This window comes from Trachemys scripta, chromosome 7 (assembly GCF_013100865.1).
Source record: "Trachemys scripta elegans isolate TJP31775 chromosome 7, CAS_Tse_1.0, whole genome shotgun sequence".
Classification (NCBI taxonomy): domain Eukaryota; kingdom Metazoa; phylum Chordata; order Testudines; family Emydidae; genus Trachemys; species Trachemys scripta.
Window position 1 is genome coordinate 113,924,229 of NC_048304.1, and position 20,900 is coordinate 113,945,128.

Consider the following 20,900-nt stretch of genomic DNA (forward strand, 5'->3'; position numbering starts at 1 on the left):
GAAGAGTCAGGGGAGGAGCAGAGCCGCCGCGGCCGGAGGCTCTGCTCCTCCCCTGACTCTTCGGCTCTGTTTAAGATCCGAGCTGCCCAAGCGCTACCGGCTTCGGGCAGCCCCCATGCCTCTGGACCCTGCGCCGCCGGAGCCCGGAGAGTCAGGGGAGGAGCAGAGCAGCCGCGGGAGGGGAAGTGCCCGGCCAGCATTTTCCCGGACATGTTCGGCTTTTTGGCAATTCCCCCCAGACGGGGGGTTGATTGCCGAAAAGCCGGACATGTCCGGGAAAAACCGGACGTATGGGAACCCTATACTGAAAGAGATAACAATGAGCCCCTTATCAAAATGTTTTCAGAATCCAGCATAAAACGTACTCATTTTGTATCACTCTACCCCTAATAATAGGTACTGAAAAAAAAAATAAAGGAAATAGGATAAAGAGAGAAAGAAGAGAAAAAAAAGAGGGGGGGGGAAGTGAATGAATTTAAGTAGTGTAGCTGTACTTTCAGTTGACAAGAGCAAAGTCCAATTAAAATCCATTTCAAAACTCCTCCTGCTTTTGTTATTTGGGTTCAGCATCTAGATACTATGGTGACCGGTATTCATAAATAGAATAGATAAATTACATGGATTCTCACTTCAGAGTTAACAGGTTTGCAGAGCAGGAATTTAGCAATTTACTGTGCAACAACCAACACCACTCTTGGCTGTGAAGCTATGAAACCTCTTGAGTTTACAATTGCCTCCTGCTTCAGCAGCTGTGCCTGTAAATTATTATAACCAAGTATCAGTGCAGTTAACTTCCTCAGTATGCATGTGCACTGCATCTATTTTTACGTGCTAGCTAACAAGTTTTTACTGTGAATCATCAGTCTCACATTTTCATAATATTTTTAAAACAGATTTTGTTCATATTTAATAAGGTATAAGTTGTTCACTTATACCTTTTTACCTATGCAGCTTGAAATTTCAAAGTTCTGTTGTTTCTTAGGTATTTCCACCCCTCAAAATGACCCTTCTTTCCAATGGAAAAAAGTTTTGTATTTTTCATTCTTCTGAAAATCCATAATTGATTAACCAATTTTTCTAAAAATATGCACTTTCAGGCAGAATTCCAGCACAAAAGTCTCTAAGCATGTGAAAACCGGAAAATTGAATGGAATCTTGTTTTATTACAGAGAGTGCACTTGTTGTAGTTTATTGCGTGGCTGTTTAGAGCTAGTTTATCATGACTCATTAGCATTAAGAATATATTAAACTTTTCTTTTGTTTAACTCCAAATTGGCTAGCTGGCCCTAATCACAGGACAGGACTCAAGAAGGAAGGTTGTTAGTCTCCTGACCTAAGGGTAAACAAGGTTTGGAACTCAGAGGCCAAAGAATCTGTATTTTGAAAAGACAAAGTACAAGTATAAGGGGTCTTATATATTAAGTAGTCTGGTCTTTGAGCAAATTATTCCAAGAACCCTAATGGAACTGAGGGTGGGGTGCCTGCAGAACCAAACTGTGCCACCACAGGGCAAGATCTGGGACTGTTCCCTCCCCCACCTCCCCCCACTTCACAGGGTGTAACATTCTTTCATAACAAACATCCTGCATCTACCACCATAATATAACCAAAGAATATGTCTATGCCTGCAGACCAACAGAGTCACCAGCATAACTGAACAACTGTATCTGAATGTAGACCAAGTGATCAGTGAAATTCAGAAGGGTCCTTATCAGGGCTGGCACCAACAATATTATTATAAAATGTTGAAGGATTCTCAGGTGCCAAACAAGATCTTATAGCCAAAATGCGTGCTGACTACAACTGCGATCTGCTATGTCTCCAGGAGAAACAAAGAGAGATTAACAAAGATACTCAAGATGAACTTGGCTACTGAAACATCACACAAGTAATTCAGCAGCACCATTTTCATCAAACCTGATCTTGTCATCAACACAAAATTTATGACTGATAAGAATTACATTGAAGTCTTGACTGTAGACATTGATGACATTTTCATCTCATCTGTCTACAAACCACCATGCAAACAATTCAAGTTAACTAACCCATATAATCTTGAACATGACAAAATGCAGGCAATCATTGGCATCTTTAATAGAATCATAGCATATTAGGGTTGGAAGAGACCTCAGGAGGTCATCTAGTCCAATTCCCTGCTCAAAGCAGGACCAACCCCAACTAAATCATCTCAGCCAGGGCTTTGTCAAGCCGGGCCTTAAAAACCTCTAAGGATGGAGATTCCACCACCTCCCTAGGTAACCCATTCCAGTGATTCACCACCCACCTAGTAAAACAGTGTTTCCTAATATCCAACCTGGACCTCCTGCACTGCAACTTGAGACCATTACTCCTTGTTCTGTCATCTGGTACCACTGAGAACAGTCTAGATCCATCCTCTTTGGAACCCCCCTTCAGGTAGCTGAAGGCTGCTATCAAATCCCTCACTCTTCTCTTCTGCAGACCAAATAACCCCAGTTCCCTCAGCCTCTCCTCGTAAGTCATGTGCCCCAGCCCCCTAATCATTTTCGTTGCCCTCCGCTGGACTCTCTGCAATAGTCACAGTGTCAAATGGGGCTACAGTCTAACTGATTAAAATCGTGAAGGATGCAGTGGAGCCAAAGAACTTCATATGTATACCCCTACATACTATAAGGGCATCTCATCTTAAACCGCCTATCACCATTTGTTGAAAGCACCTAATCCCACAGGAAACTGGATTCCATGAGGCAATGCACTGGTGTCAGCAGTAAGGCCCTGCAACTGCATCTGCTCAATAATCCTGCCATCCTAACAAGCCAGCGTGGCTGCCTAACTGGGTGAGAAAGCTAGCAGGATGGTTCTTAAGCTCAGCAGCAGCAGTTTCTTGCTGGTTGCTCAACGCACATGCCCACAGACTCCCTGCCTCCCTGTGCTAGTCTCTCGCCAAGCCCTGCTCCGCTCCTCTACTGCTCCAGCCCAGATCCTACGCTGCAGCCAGTCTTGTTCCCATCTGGTCCCAGCCTGGCTCCTGCCTCAGAACCAGCCCTGCTCCTGCCTTCCCTTACTCCTGGTAATCTGGTTCTGACCCTCAGCTCTGATTCCTCAGTCTGACTTTTCTTGATCCTCGGCTCTGATTCCTGACTCTGACTCCAGTTCTCATCTGTGGCCCTGCTTTGTGGTTCTGGCCCTGTATTGAACCCTGGCTCTAGCATTCGAACTCCAACCGCTATACCCGACTCCTCCTCCACCTCTAGACCACTGTTAGGTCTCCTAACAACCAGTCAGATACTGAACATCATTCAGTACATTGGCGATGGCTTTGAAAAGGGTACATTAATAGGTGCTGTGTTTGTTGATCTATCAGCAGCATACAAGACAGTGACTCACTGAAAGCTACGCACTAAAATATACAACATGATGGAAGATCAGCACTCCGTTCAACTCATATAATCTCTACTAGAGAACTGACATTTTTATGTTGACCTATATGGGAAACGGAGTCAAAGGTAGCAACAGAAAAATAGCCTACTACAAGGAGCCTACTCTTACAAACACACTTCAACATTTACATGAATGATAAACTTATCTATCTCAGTACAAAATGCTTTATGTATTCTGATGACCTATACATTGCTGCCCAAGCCAAGGATCTGACCCAGATCAAAGCTATATTAACATCTGCACCGTCTGGGTTCTCAGTGTATTACATCAAGAACCAACTACGTGCCAACCCAGAAAAAATGCAAGCAAGTCTCTTCCATCTTTGGAACAGTGAGGCCTATAGACAACTCAACATAATCTGGAATGGGATACCACTTGCTGGAATCCTGTCTACCTTGGAGTGATGCTAGACCTTACTTTTCCTTCAAGGCATACATAGAGCAGACAAAAGGCAAAGTTAGCACCCAGAACACCATACTCCGGAAACCTGCTAATTCCAAATGGGGAACCAATCCAGAAATACAAAGAGTCACCTCACTTGCACTTTGCTATTTGACAGCCAAATACACATGTGCAGTGTGGGAAAGACAGGCGCTGGATTCTGTGCCAAATGACAGCTGCTGCTCCATCACAGGATGTCTACAACCAACAAAAGTGAACAGCCTGTATGTGCTTGCCAGAATCGTCCCACCAGATACAAGGAGAGCGGTCACAAGGAAAATGAAATGATTATGACAAATCAAAGATACCAGACATCTGCTTTATGGCCACACCACAGCAGTTAGTCACCTGAAATCGCAGAAAAGTTTCGTAATCACATAAAACCACTTTAAAAAATCACAACAGCTACACAACTAGAAATGTGGCACACACGGCTTAAAATACTTAACAAGGATGTCAAAATTAACATCAAGGTTGCCACTTTCCCACAGGCAGAGAGAAGGATTAGTTTACCTAGAGATGTTTAACCTGCATCTGAACAAAAGACGCCCTTTTGTATACTTCTTTTAACAATTAAAACACACAGAAACAATGAGAATGAATTTAAAACAATATGAATCCATGGGATTTATCAAAAATACTATCAAGTCACAGAAATTCCATGAAGAGAACATGAATTTCAAATACAATAAAAATTGACTACATGATTTACATGCAATATGTATGAATGTATAGGCAACATTATTTATAAATACTGTAGAATAATCTTCAAATATAGCTATGTTGCATGTTATAGATTAATTACATTTATTTCCGACTAAAAAAAATCAACTGTGCACAAAATTTAGATACAGTATTAAACAATGATTCTCCTGAAATAGTTAAAAATAAATACTCCTAGAAGGACATGCTATATTAAATAATTTCTGTTAAAAGGCAGCAGTAAAAAAAATATTTTTGTTAACATGTTCATTGCAGAATCGATGCCAGTGAACACTTAGGGCCAAATCCTTTCTTAGTCCAAGTTTCCTCTCAATAGGAGCTTTGACTGAGGAACGTCCACAGGATTGGTCTTAAATACATAAAGCTCATGTCTTATAAAGCAGAGAGAGAAGCCCAAATATTTCATGCAGAAAGTGTAGTGGATACAGTTATGTATGGAAAAAAGAACAAATCCTGAGCTAGTAATACAAACATATAATTCTATTTTAGTTAAGCAAGCTGTGCATTCAGTACAAATTGATCAACAGTAATATGGGCTTGGGTGAATGTGTATCACAACAGTTAATATTGATGTGCCCATATTTTAATCCACAGATTGAATTAAATCACTTAAGGTTATATTAAATGTAATGACACTCTCCCATATTTCCAGGAAATATGAAAAAGGTTCATTTTTTCTGATAGTGTTGCTAGTTGTCTTGGGGCATCCAATTTTAGTTTAATTGTTAACATGACAGTTTTCACTTGGTGTTAAACTTAACGATGTTACTTCAACACATTCAGTAATTCCTCTACTCTGTCTGTTGTATTCACTTTTGAACAGAAAGGATGCTAAAATATACAATACTCTCTCTCGGAACTCAGATTCTGCTCTCTTAAAATCTTTGAGGGGAAGACTTTAAAAAAAATCAATGCCCTTTATGCTACATATCTGCACATGTTGCTATGATCACAGATAATTTCAGAATTCCAGATTTACTAGTGGTGGGACACCTGCTGAAAAGTTACAGTTTTACCAATAATGCAGCCCTTGTTTTGAGAACTGAGATTTTTCATGCTGAGTCTTAAAAGAGCAATACTTATTGTAGGATAAATCTTTTGAGGCCTGTCACTTTCACTGGTGTGCTGGTGACAGTGTTGTTAGCTTTCTAAGCAGCAGGGATGGGATTACCAGAGTAATTTCCTCGTTATAATTATTTAACATATCTTAAATTTAGGAGTCAGCTATTTGATATTCTCTTTTAAGTTAGGAAAAATATATTATTTACCTAGGGCCATCAAGTGTCAAGCATCTTGCAGCCCTGTGACACATTTCCACAACCCAGCTGGATCTTCATGTATCTAGCTGGAATGCAGGAAGTTCCTACCCCCTAGTCACTGGAAGTTGCAATGGCTCTTGACTTTAGGCAGCCAGACAGCCAATGGTCTTTTTTGTTTCTGCAAGACCAGCATGGAGCCCTTGAGGAGTAGGCAACAGGTAGTAGTAGAGCTAGAAAGCCGGAGGGCAAGTTGACAGGAAATTATTTGCAAATTCTGATTAAATTTGCAAAAAATATCCCACATGTAACCACATAAAATTTGGAAGCTATATATTTAGCAGCAACTGAAAAACAAACTGGCTCTTGCAGAGTAAATTCATAGAATCATAGAATGTCAGGGTTGGAAGGGACCTCAGGAGATCATCTAGTCCAAACCCCCACTCAAAGCAGGACCAATCCCCAGACAGATTTTTGCCCCAGATCCCTAACTGGCCCCCTCAAGGATTGAATTTACAACCCTGGGTTTAGCAGGCCAATGCTCAAACCACTGAGCTATCTCCCCCCCGATATCACAAATAACATTTAGTAAAAAATGTAATCTTGTATAAATGTTAATTATGTTATTTAAAATATTTTTTGGTATTGTTTGTGTACCTATATAAACAGAAAAGCAATCAAAACCTTACATACTGTAGCTCTCATTTGACATTAAGAGCTCATACATACTATTCTAATAAAGAAAATAAAAGACAAACAATATAACACAAATCAGAAGTTCTTACCTGGACAGTGGATGAAAGACCATTCATAATTTTTCTCTTTTGGACAAAGATTAGTGTCAAGAACCATTTCATTGGAGTGCGCCCCAACAAGCTTCATTGGCCCTCTTGAAGATCCTTCCACACAGTGCCCTTTTCCTGTATTACTGGGATCATTGCACCATCCACATCCAGGCTGTTCCAAACACTGCCCACAGGTCCTCAATCCAGAGCAGTTTTGAGCTGTATTATACAAAACATAATATTAATGCAACTTTTAAAAGATGTGTACTATACTAAGTTACTAGTACGGTTAAAAGGGTTAATGGGTTCTATTATAACCCTCTCTTCTCAGACTCATAACTTTCCAAAAATCTTTTGGAAAGAACATTTCCATGCTTGGTCAGTAACAATGCTTTTTAAAAATTGTATTTTGGGATGCAGCAAAATGAAGGTTATTATCAAAACAGATAATTACAAAAAAAACAAAAACCAAATACTGTACAATACCACAGCAAATTGAATAGAGAAATAATTTGCACAATAAAACAACCCCTCAAATTCTAAATAATGATAAAAGGGAAAAAAATGCTGTGGATTAAAGAAACTGGATTCAGCAAAAATAATAAAAAGGTGCCCTTGCAGCAAGAGAAGATTTTATTTTAATTTATTTCTTAGGGTGACAGTAAGAGGATATCCCATACTTCATTGAACCAGAGGCTCATAGAAGCCACATGAGGATTCCATAACTCTGAAGCAAAAGGAAGTACTGCAGCGATCCAAAGAAAGAGAGGCAGAGGATTAATTTTCAGCTGTCACTACCAATACCCAATAGAGCTATACGCACACTTTGCTCCAGATCGTGCAACCATTTACACTGATGCACCAATGACTACACATGTGTAGAGTTAAGCACATGCATGTTTGTAGGATCAAGGTCTTGGCTGAATAGGAAAACCACAGAATCAAATTTAAAACAAAATCAGGTTATTGATCCAAATCAGGAAGGGGAACATTCAAATTGTAATAATTCAAACTCAAACCCAGAAATTACTTTGGGCTTCAATTACCAAATGACATTGAGTAGTGATATTTGGATTTTTTACTAAACACTCTGCCCAATCCTAATGATCATCTCTGAGACATACCATGAAATATGCATTTAAAAAAATATTCCTAAAGTACAAATCATAGTTGGATTTAATTTTAATGACGCTCCATCTTATTGTCTCTTTTCTGAAACAGCAAGTCAGGTTTCATTTACTTGAGTACTAAAAATCAAATCTCTCTTTCTCCCCCACATTGTCATCAACTGAGTTATTCAACTGTGCTGTTACCTATAAATCTTTACCTTTAAATTTTTTTCTACACAGCATCCTTTCATTTAATTTAAAATGAACATGTCTCCCACAAGCAATCTTCCTCAAATGTTGAATACCCAGTTGAGAACAAATAAAAGTTCATGTTCTGAAGTTATTGGCGATTTAAAAAAAAAAAAAAAGAAAACAATACCTCAATGGGTACATCTACACACACACAAAAAAACACCTGCAGCAGAGACCACATCAACTGACTTGGGCTCATGCTGTGTGGACGTTCGGCTTGGACCGGAGCCCAGGCTCCGAGACTCTCCCCCTCCATTGCTGGGTTTCAGAGCCTGGGCTCCAGCCTGAGTCTGAATGTCTTCTCTGTTACTTTTTAGCCCCGCAGTGCAAGCCTCACAAGACTGAGTCAGTTGACCTGGGCTCTGAAACTTGCTGCTGCTCAGTTTTGTTGGGGGGGAGGGAGCGGCATTGCTGTTATTAAAAATTGCTAGGAGACTTTTAGTTCACAGTCCCAGTTTGTTTTTCACCCCCGCTACAATTTACATCTTAAAAATATTAAAATGCTACAATTGCCCTCCTTCAAACCTCCTACAAATAGCTAATTGCCTTCTTTCAGGGTTACGCTGAAGGAGTTTAACAAAGATGCATTTATTTTTAAATTTATAAAGTACAACTATCAAAACCTTCTAAGTGCATATACATATACAAAATAACAATTTAAAACTAAATTAACATAATGGCAAAAACAAAGAAAAGTCTCTCCAACCACAATACACTCAACTTTTTCTTTCAAGGAAACCCTGTCAAAGCTCTTCTCCAAGGAAATCAGGTGAAACCCTGTGTAAATAAATAGGCTTTACACTACACTCTGAATGTCAACAAACTGGTTTTGATGAATGAACAGGGGAAAACACAGCCCAGAGTCAAGGGCTTCCACCTCTAGTTCCCTAACTTACAAATAACCTCTTGGTTTGATTAGAAATTTTATTTCCTGCTTTTGGTCCCTTCCCATCATGAATCCTGATTGAAAAGTTATGAGGATCCTTCAAAAAACCATACCCATTCAACCATACATTAGAGTGTAGCAACAGCCTTCCAAGATAGGAACCAGAACAACTGAGATGGGCTGTTAAAAAAAAAAAAAAACTTAATTCCTAGGTTACTGAAAGGCAAAAAATGGAAGCTAAAATAATATACAGCATATTTTATTTCATGCTGATTTTTAATACTGGGCTTGAACTGAAGTGCCAGAGTATAGCGTATTGTTCTCTTATGGGTTAGTTTACTGATATATAAATTATGTAAGATAGTGCTCATCATTATAATCACTCTGCCAATCGTGCAAAGAGTACTTCGAATATAAATGGATAGGTTTTGAGCATAATCTATCCTATAGAATGAAACATCTGTCCATCCTAATCCATGTCTATTTATGGCTGATATAAAACTTTTGAAGAAGTGGATAAGTCTGCACCACTTATCTTAATACATGAGATGGACCCCTGTGATGGTCGTCGGGGAGCGTTGCCTCGTCGGGGATTAAGACCTTTGAAATGCAGGGTACGAGTTGGTAGGGCTGTTTCACTTCACTGGGCTCTGTCCCAGGCCCTGTCAGTACTACCAAAGAGTCTGGCCATCAGGAGTTCCAACCCACCACCTAGTGACCTGCTAGCAGATACCAGAATTAGAGGACTCCAGCCCTGGAATCTAACTGGTGTAACTTTGACTAGTTTCCTGCTTTTATTTAAGCCAAGAACAGGAAACTATCTATACAACTGGGTTTCCCCTGCTTTGGGCTGCTTCCTGTGTGCTATCAACTCCTACTACCTGACTCTGATCTCCTGGTATCCTGCCCTTCACTACACTGATACCTGACTCTCAGTCTGCTTTCTGGCATATCTCAGACTCTAATCTCCTGGTATCTGACCAAGCCTGACTCCCACTCCAAAAACTAGGTCAGACCACCCACGTCCCTGTCGTAACACAGTGAAGAAAGTTCACACCTCAGGGTTACATTTCTGTAACGTAGCAATTGCCTGACTTGGACAGTCTATTGGTACCGGTTGGGAAGACGCCCCTTCTCAGGGATCAATTTCTGTAGTGCAGTTGAAGATCTAGACGCCAGAAGCATCCCCCAAAGTACATAGTAGGGCCAATGATAGGGCTGGTATGGTACTGTAGACCAACTGTGCCTAAACCGGGCACTCCATCCTTCCACATACTCTTGTCAGGATGACTCTTACAAAACCGGGAACAATCACTGGAGGATATCCTGGATTCCCTTAAGAAGGGGACATGTAAACTCACTTTAGATTCCGAGTATGAGTACTCCAAAGGCCTGGGTGGAGCAGTACCAGGTGGTGGCGGAGGCAGAGATTGGGACTGTGATCTCAATGGGCTTGCAGTATCAACAGCAACATCAGAGGATTTCCGGCTATTGGTATGATATGGCTAGGGAAAACTCCCTGGCCACTAGTGCACAAGACACACACACCCTTAGTGTAATGGACATATACAATCACTCAAAGAAGAACCACAATTATCTTTCCAAACCTCCTGAACAAAAAAATCCTTTATCAGTAGAAAAAATAATACAATTAAATTATATAAACTGCAGAAGCATTCATACAGATTTAGAAATCAGTTATAAGATTAGGACAATTAACTTTGAGTGAATAAAAATGATTAACTGCGTATGGAGGTATTTGAGCCACTTTTTCCAGGAAAAGCAAAAGGAAATGAAATAAATGGCTAACAGAAAAGGCAACTCCTATCACTAGAAAAAAAGGTTAAAAAAATTCACAAGAATCTGTCAACATAATTTAGAGAGACAAGGTGGGTGAGGTAACAGTTTTTATTGGACCAACTTCTGTTGGCGAGAGACACAAGCTTTTGAGCTACACAGAACTCTTCTTCTGGTCACCTGAACCAACAGAAGTTGGTCCAATAAAAGATATTACCTCATCCACCTTGTCTCTCTAATATCCTGGGATCAACATGACTACAACAACACTGAAAAAAGCATAATATTGTGTCTATTAAAGTCTATTTTAATCATTTTGTTTTATTATCTATAGTTAAAATGAGGACATTGCTTAGTTTTCTGTCATTATTTCTTCATATTAAACCACAACTATATTAAAGTAACATTAAGCACTTGACATAATCCCACAAAAGCCAGAAAGTATCAGCTGAAATCCTGGTTCTGTGGAACTCAACGACTTTCAACTGTAAGTGTTTAAAATCTATTCTGGCTTCATATTCTTGCCAGAGGTAAATTTGTTTGCCTTAACCAAGTTGTTGTCTACAATACAGCCACCGCTGTGCCACATGGAAGAAATTTTTGTTTTGATGTGGTTAATCTACCTCTCAAAGAGGTGGTAGCCAAATCGATACAATTAAGAGGTTGCTAGAGTGGCATAAGAAACACTCTTCCATCAAAAATACACTTACAACCAACACTTCTTAAAAGTTTAAAATTTGTCTCATAGCCATGTTGGAAGGGACAGCAATTGTACATTGTTTACATAAAGTAACTTCCTTATTTGCTTAAACACATTAAATCCATTTATTTTAGCAACATAATATGGCAGATTGAAGCATATTTTGAAATGATTTTAAAACTTTTTCTAAATCACTAGTGTCCCGATAGCTAAGATACTAAAGTAAAAATCTTTCTTGATTTATGAAAATTTAAAGAGAATTGCTTGCAGAAAAGCTTTATTTAGAAAATTTGTTTCTATTAGTAAATAATAACTTCGTTTTAAATTGTGACTTTATATGCAGACTAATGTTGCATTATGAGTTTATTCACTGATAAGTCACGTTTATGGAAGAGCAATAAGCAAGTAATTTGTAAATACACAAATTGCATCGAGACTGTTTTTCAGAGGTGCCAACCACCTGTAGCTCCCATTGTTTTCTGTTGAAAAAGTGGGTGCTCAGCACATGTGGAAATCAGGCCCCTAGTCTTTTGCCCATTTATCCTTCCCATCCTGCTACTCTCTCTCCAGAAAGATATTGTAATTTCTGCATTCCTTTATGGTATGAAATTAACAGTAATTGAACGTAATGCAACTAGAGTTGTGTGACATCACACATTTTTACATTAGTGTACAAAATAACAATATCTACCAGTGGAATGCTGACTCCTGTTTCCAGTGAAAGTATTAAATGAAGTAGTAGCTGTAAACCCATGCTGTCACATGGGTTTAATTTGTAAAGATGTGTGTGTAAAAAAGCCAAAAATAGCCGAGCACTTAAAACTTGGATAGTAGTAGACTTTGAATCCCAGTGATGATCAAACTTGGTGATATTCTAAACAAAAAGAATTCTCAACCATGTTCGTAGCTGTTTTAATTGCTTTACACTGACTCAGACATTCTAGCCTTCAGAGTGATGTCTGGAGTTATTGTTGGTGCTGGTTGTGTCTATGGGGGGCATTGTGCTGGGAGATTTCTGTTGATTTCTGTGGGTGCGAAGAAGGGATGTGCACTGCCATGATGGGATGTATGTCATGTCTTTGGAGTTATTGTATGTGATGGATTTTTTTTTTATTAGAACTTAACAGGGAGACACACTAAAAAATGAAGTTCCATGTATATCTAGAGCTAGCCTGTCCCATTCACATAATAAAAGTAATCTTGGATTAGTTTATCTTTCCTTAACTACTGTGTATGCTGGAAGAGTGGTTTTGAAGCCAACAAAGTTGCTTCAAGGGATAATATTTATAAAACAAAAGCAAAACATTAATATAAGGTGAAAAGGAAACAAAATTCCCCAGTTTGCAGTTCAACCTAGTCCCTAGTTCTTCCGCTCTACTCTGCGCTGGTTAGGCCTCAACTGGAGTATTGTGTCCAGTTCTGGGCACCGCATTTCAAGAAAGATGTGAAGAAATTGGAGAGGGTCCAGAGAAGAGCAACAAGAATGATTAAAGGTCTTAAGAACATGACCTATGAAGGAAGGCTGAAAGAATTGGGTTTGTTTAGTTTGGAAAAGAGAAGACTGAGAGGGGACATGATAGCAGTTTTCAGGTATCTAAAAGGTTGTCATAAGGAGGAGGGAGAAAACTTGTTTACCTTAGCCTCTAAGGATAAAACAAGAAGCAATGGGCTTAAACTGCAGCAAGGGAGGTATAAGTTGGACATTAGGAAAAAGGTCCTAACTGTCAGGGTGGTTAAACACTGGAATAAATTGCCTAGGGAGGTTGTGGAATCGCCAACTCTGGAGATATTTAAGAGTTGGTTAGATAAATGTCTGTCAGGGATGGTCTAGGCAATATTTGGTCCTGCCACGAGGGCAGGGGACTGGACTTGATGACCTCTCGAGATCCATTCCAGTCCTAGAATCTATGAAACTTGAATTTGGAGCCTAACTTCCTAAAGGCATTCTTCCTGTTCACTCAACCAAACAGCTGTATTATAGTCCTTCTCGTGAGCATCTGTGCAGGGGAGGAACCTAAACTAAGGCTGAAAACCTTGTTAAACAAGAAGCAGGTAGTGCCCCTGTATCCTGTTACACATACTGTTTAGCAACTATGGTAATATTTTCTTCACTTTATAATATCAAAACACTTTCCATCTACTGCATATTCTTTCTTCTTTGACAATTAAATGACATATCTAGACACCTTACTAACTTATCAAATAGTTCTGGAAATAAACGAGAAAATTTGGTAACATGGAAAGAAACAACATTTTATATTGTGATGAATCCCCATACGTACCAGAACATCAATATAATGTTACTGGAAATAATACAATTATGTTTCCAAACACTGCCAATAGTGTTCAGAAGCATTGCTAGAACTCAATTTAGAAGCATGAAATATCAATCTGAATTTACTGGTAACTGTCTCAGATAAAAACTGTCAATTCATAAATGATTTCAAATGAATTAACAGGCTAAGTGAGCTTCCCATTTGTCTGACTTTAGATTCATAGATTCATAGATTCATAGATTATAGGACTGGAAGGGACCTCGAGAGGTCATCGAGTCCAGTCCCCTGCCCGCATGGCAGGACCAAATACTGTCTAGACCATCCCTGATAGACATTTATCTAACCTACTCTTAAATATCTCCAGAGACAGAGATTCCACAACCTCCCTAGGCAATTTGTTCCAGTGTTTAACCACCCTGACAGTTAGGAACTTTTTCCTAATGTCCAACCTAGACCTCCCTTGCTGCAGTTTAAACCCATTGTTCCTGGTTCTATCCTTAGAGGCTAAGGTGAACAAGTTCTCTCCCTCCTCCTCATGACACCCTTTTAGATACCTGAAAACTGCTATCATGTCCCCTCTCAGTCTTCTCTTTTCCAAACTAAACAAACCCAGTTCTTTCAGCCTTCCTTCATAGGTCATGTTCTCAAGACCTTTAATCATTCTTGTTGCTCTTCTTTGGACCCTTTCCAATTTCTCGACATCTTTTTTAAAATGCGGTGCCCAGAACTGGACACAATACTCCAGCTGAGGCCTAACCAGAGCAGAGTAGAGCGGAAGAATGACTTCTCGTGTCTTGCTCACAACACACCTGTTAATGCATCCCAGAATCATGTTTGCTTTTTTTGCAACAGCATCACACTGTTGACTCATATTTAGCTTGTGGTCCACTATAACCCCTAGATCCCTTTCTGCCGTACTCCTTCCTAGACAGTCTTTTCCCATTCTGTATGTGTGAAATTGATTTTTCCTTCCTAAGTGGAGCACTTTGCATTTGTCTTTATTAAACTTCATCCTGTTTAACACAGACCATTTCTCCAATTTGTCCAGATCATTTTGAATTATGACCCTGTCCTCCAAAGTAGTTGCAATCCCTCCCAGTTTGGTATCATCCGCAAACTTAATAAGCGTACTTTCTATGCCAATATCTAAGTCGTTGATGAAGATATTGAACAGAGCCGGTCCCAAAACAGACCCCTGCGGAACCCCACTCGTTACGCCTTTCCAGCAGGATTGGGAACCATTAATAACAACTCTCTGAGTACGGTTATCCAGCCAGTTATGCACCCACCTTATAGTAGCCCCATCTAATTTGTATTTGCCTAGTTTATCGATAAGAATATCATGCGAGACCGTATCAAATGCCTTACTAAAGTCTAGGTATACCACATCCACCGCTTCACCCTTATCCACAAGGCTCGTTATCCTATCAAAGAAAGCTATCAGATTAGTTTGACATGATTTGTTCTTCACAAATCCATGCTGGCTGTTCCCTATCACCTTACCACCTTCCAAGTGTTTGCAGATGATTTCCTTAATTACTTGCTCCATTATCTTCCCTGGCACAGAAGTTAAACTAACTGGTCTGTAGTTACCTGGGTTGTTTTTATTTCCCTTTTTATAGATGGGCACTATATTTGCCCTTTTCCAGTCTTCTGGAATCTCTCCCGTCTCCCATGACTTTCCAAAGATAATAGCTAGAGGCTCAGATACCTCCTCTATTAGCTCCTTGAGTATTCTAGGATGCATTTCATCAGGCCCGGGTGACTTGCAGGCATCTAACTTTTCTAAGTGATTTTTAACTTGTTCTTTTTTTATTTTATCCGCTAAACCTACCCCCTTCCCATTAGCATTCACTATGTTAGGCATTCCTTCAGACTTCTCGGTGAAGACCGAAACAAAGAAGTCATTAAGCATCTCTGCCATTTCCAAGTTTCCTGTTACTGTTTCTCCCTCTTCACTAAGCAGTGGACCTACCCTGTCTTTGGTCTTCCTCTTGCTTCTAATGTATTGATAAAAAGTCTTTTTGTTTCCTTTTATTCTATTTTATTTTATTTAGTCCTGGCTTGCATCACTAAAACGGTTCACCTGAGAAATCTGCAGAAACCCCTCACAGGAGTCTACAGCCTGTTCCATTCAAGTCTCCTTGTCACAGGCTGGCAAAGGCAGCTGGGATCAGTCTTGCCTGCAACCCACTGATAATTAGTGACCCCAGCTGAAGGTGCCAGGGAGGTTTAATTATAATAACTACTTCCAGCTGTGGGGAGAGAAAAAGTGTTGAGAACTCAGAGTGTGCAAGGACTAGGAGTCAAAAGCAGTAGGAGAGTACTGCTAGAGATAGTCATGACTTGCTAAAGAGCTGGGGTTGGGCTCCTGAGAACTCAAAATATTACAAACAAAATGCCAGCAGACACACATGCTAATCAAGTTTAGATTCACTGGGACATATTTGCCATATGGTCCTTAGGTTTCGGTTCTGGACAAAAAGGGGTTGACAGTCATGGTGTCCTCAAGCAGGGAGAGCCCTTGACTCTGAATTACTTCTCACTGATGTCAACTTGGCCTGAGTTTGTTGACCTTCAGGGCACACAGCAAAGTTAATCTATTTATGCAGGCTTTCCCCTACCTGAAGTTGCCTTTGTAGTTTGTTTAATGTGGGCTGACTTCTGTCAGTTTGTTATTTGAGAAACTATTTTTGGTAGTAGTTTTCCATAGATATAGAGGCAACAGTTGGTTTATTTTAATAAGATAAGGCTTTAAAAATGTAAGCATGGGGGGTGGAGGGACAGAAAGAATGGAGAATGAATACAGCACAAATCCCTACACAGTAAGTTTTACAATCTCTTGCTAATAATGAGAGGATGATAGGAGACTAAAATAAATAGCTCATGTAAAAGAAAAAAAGTCAGTACATTATACAAGTGTTATAGACATATAGGATATAGGTTCAATTTAGAGAATTTACTTCTGTGAGACTGACAATACTGCACCTACTAAAAAACAGCTGCTTAATCCTCTCATTTATTATTATGTTGAATAATAATACAAGTGGAAAAACAGTAATGAGGATTCCAAGGGATTTAAATTAATTTAATTTTTCATGCTAACTACAAGCTCCTTCTCAAGGGGAAAAAGGGAAACTTTATGTCTTGAGGTCAAGATCAAATAAGTTTAAAACTGTGGATGTGGTTACTGTCCCTCAAGGCATGAACCTCCCGCAACCCTGGACTCCAAAGTGTCAGGGATCTATATGTGGGGAGATAGAAAAGAGTAAGCAACATCAGACATCTCCAAAGCCAACTCAAAGGGGAAACTGTTTAAATGGTAACATGGTGTGAGAACGCTTCATTAACTTTTCAACAGAACCCTCACTGTGCTGTGGAACTGAATGGGGTAAATAGTCAGTGGGATGAAATGTGCATGGATCAGAAGTTCTTTTCCTATAGCAATTTATTTTATTTATTTACTCATAGAAACAAAGGCACTTCCTCTTTTGATAATCATTTTTTAAAAATTCTAAAATATATTAAGGGAAGCACTGCTCACAGCCCCATAGTTAAAGATGAATCATGTTTTGCACATAAAAGTAAGAGTACACCCACTTTCTTACATATGAATACAGAGTATATGCCCCCCCCCTCCAAAAAAAATTACAGCACTTATTCAAGTGCCGAATGAATTTTACAAGTAAGTTGGTTAATTGGTCTATGAGTTAAAATTCATTTTTAAAATGGATCTTTTAAGGAATTAGGTGCATCAGAATATTTTTTTGTCCTGAACTTTCTTAACAATGAAACATAAATGCTTCAGTTTTCCTTAAAACTAAAAATTACTGAAATTTCATGTATTGCCTATATTTGAAAACAATGGCTAATCGCAATTTTTTCCAGGTTTCTTCATAGCTAAAAATTTCTCCTTCAACAAGTATAAGGTTATATTATAGAGAATTCCAAATGGAACTGCCCTCTTTCAAAAGGGTGTCGCCTCCCGTTGATTTCAATGGGATTGAGACCACTGATTGCTTATTATTTTTTAGTATTTGTAGTATGACTGCTCTTAAACGTGGCTACTGGCTTCACTCTCATTGTAAGTAATGGGAGGCAATGACCATTTTGAAAGAGTGTACCCAGTGAGAACAATGGGAAGTTGCAGACATTTAAAAGAAGACAGCTCCTCATGAGTTTCTCTGAAATAAAAGATTTTTAGACACCAGCCTCTGCTGACAAATAAATCTTCAGTTATGAAAAATACGTTTCCAATATTCCTGGGATCTCATTATTTTGGAGTATTTTTACCTACTCGTGAGCTGAGGTGGAAAAGAATCAAATGCAGCTTTAACAAAAATAATTTATTCTAATCTCAGTCCACAAACACTAAACTGCCCTAATCATAATCCTGTAGTTATTGCATTGTGTTACTACTGGGCAGAGATATGGTTGTATGTGCACCCTAACTGTGCATTTCCATACTTTAACATATTTGGATTTCTTTTAAGTTTAACCTTAACTCTGAATTTCCTAGGTTTACAATGCTTAGTTTTGGGGTAACTACAACATCCCTGCAATGTATATTATCCTACATGTTAAATTTTGTGTGGATAATATAAAATATATTTTTATTAACTAACTCCATTTAACATAGTTTTTGTCTGGAAATATGTACATAAAGTATATACTTATCTTCTAAGATTAATAATCCTGTAAAACTAGTCTATTCAGGGGAGTGACTCAGTATTTGTGTTTAGCTACAGTGCTGAATACAATGTGGTTACAATCTCTATTGGGGCCTCTGGATGCTATGTTAATAATATTATCATTAATGTTTCTATTAGAGTAGGGCCTGGAACTCAGTCAAGGATTGATTGTCCACCACGCTAGGTACTGTATACACAAGCAACATGGAAGACAGAGTTTGCAATGCAGGTGTCAGGCAGGAGAAAACAGGTGAATGAGACACAGAAAGGTTGGGAGTTGGTGGGAAATAAACAGAATTTAATATAGAAGCAGAAATCCATTATAAATATTAAATAATACTACAACATTTCTAGAGAAGACTGACATATTGTTTCACAGGACCCTTCTGTGAACACTGTTTCAGAAGTAATTCCTGTACAAACGTATGTTTTTCAGGGACCTCTTTTTAGGAGACTGCAGTTTAAGCCAAGTTTATTTTTGTGGATGTTGGTTTATTTTGCCATCACTGACATTAAGAGGATACAGTGTCCTCTGAAAACAGCAGGAATGCTAAAAGTAATGCAAAGGCAACTATTAAGGGACGGCGCCACACTCCACTAATATTAAATGAATACATTTCAAATCATTACTGACAGTAGAGAAAGTAGTGTTCACTGTCTGGGGGAGAAAGACTAAAAAGCTGGCCATAAATTTGTTGGCAGACATCCAGTGTTTTTTCAATTCACAACTTCAGTGAAGTGGTGATATAAATACAAGGACAGAATTATATATTATCTATGGAGAAGACAAGTAGCTGCCCTTTACCTCTCCGGGGTCAAACTCGGAAGCCTGCATGTCCACTGACAGCAATGGAAGGGTTTTTTTTTCCCCCTCAGAGAAAGGGCTGCCAGAATGCCCTCCCCCCCTTTATCTTTAATGCAGGAAGAGGGAGGAGTAATAGAAATCTATAGAACACCAGTCTCTAATAAATGTTTAAGTCCATGCAGGAATAACAGATGATCCACTTTCAGGTTTCCATTGGGGGGCAGCACAGAACAAGAACCACCGTGCCCAAAGGCTGCTCTTGGGGTTTCGGGTTCTATGGGAGAGAAGGAAGGAGTCAACAATGAAAAACCTTAGATGTTCTATGTAGGTGTACTAATTTGTAAAACTGAAAATGGTACTGCAGGTGGGAAAAGAAGATTTATATTCAAGAAGGAGGAACTCTTCTCTGGACATTTATTGGTGGGTTATGAGCATTTGCCACCAGCAATCCATTCTCAAATTGTAATGGCTTGAAGTGGTGGTGATCAGTGGAATGAAATTTTCTGCCAAGCAGTTCTTAAAATGACTAAATGTCATTAATAAAACAGTGCTCTTCATTTCTTTTCCAAGCTTTGAAAATAAATATGCTTTTCTCATATCCACTCATTCTGTGTGATATTTTATGTCGTTTAAACCAAGGGAGGTTTACATTGGACATTAGGAAAAAGTTCCTAACTGTCAGGGTGGTTAAACACTGGAATAAATTGCCTAGGGAGGTTGTGGAATCTCCATCTCTGGAGATATTTAAGAGTAGGTTAGATAAATGTCTATCAGTGATGGTCTAGACAGTATTTGGTCCTGCCATGAGGGCAGGGAACTGGACTCTATGACCTCTCGAGGTCCCTTCCAGTCCTAGAATCTATGAATCTATGAATGTGTGGGTCAAGTAGCCTACTGGTACGCAATAGATAAAAATGTTCAAATATTCATCTATGAGTCATGACAAAAGTAATAAAGCGTGAATGCTTTTCTTTTGTTAAGCTATTGATATGTACCTTTCTGTGAACAAACAAGCAACAAGATTAACTAAAAATAATATTTTAACAAGTGAATAAACTTCTTTATATTACTATCTCATTAAAATACACCTTTTAGCAATAAGATTAAATAATCTACCTACCTGAATTTTCAAATTAGACTGAAAACAAAGGTTCTCAACAGGCTCTGATTTAGATATTCATTTTCTTGTTTTACACTCAAACTTTCAAATACTTTAAGTCCGATAAAATGTCTGCTTATGGAAATTGAATTTTTTTTTATTGGCTAGATAGAAAACACAATTTCAGAGAAAGCTACTTCTATATGATATTGAACTGACATACGGCAAATAACGTTATGTTTATTTAATATAAAATTTTTAGATCTGCCTCGAATGACAACTAAATTAAACACAGTGCTTTTGTTGTCCCTGCACAAACAGAAGTGATATGGCTTTCGGATAAATGAAAAAAAAATACACTTTAATAATATACAAATTGTGACACAAACCAACAAAAAACAGGAAAGTGTGACTGACTTTTCACTCATAACTCATGCCATTTTTAAAACAAAAATACAACTTTTTCAATATCAGTGATGTCAATTTTACTTCTGAATTTTCTATCACTGGTTTATGGATTTTAATTACATTTCTTCTTTTAAAAGAAAAAAAAATACTTTCCTGGACTACTGTAAGACAGAAGTGTCTAGATAATGGATATTTTAAATTTTGCATATTTGCAGCATTATCATCCCCTACACAGGCAAAACTCACTCGTAA

At 38.7% G+C, this 20,900-nt stretch overlaps 1 protein-coding gene across 4 annotated transcripts in view; it reads right to left on the reverse strand.

The window, feature by feature from the left end:
• The window catches only part of ATRNL1 (attractin like 1), a 1,006,335-nt gene that overhangs the window by 671,303 nt on the left and 314,132 nt on the right, over positions 1-20,900 (reverse strand). For all 4 annotated transcript variants that reach the window (XM_034775239.1, XM_034775240.1, XM_034775241.1 and 1 more), the window contains exon 18: positions 6,626-6,844. In XM_034775239.1, coding sequence (XP_034631130.1) covers positions 6,626-6,844 — 219 coding nt within the window. The remainder of the gene's footprint in view (positions 1-6,625; positions 6,845-20,900) is intronic.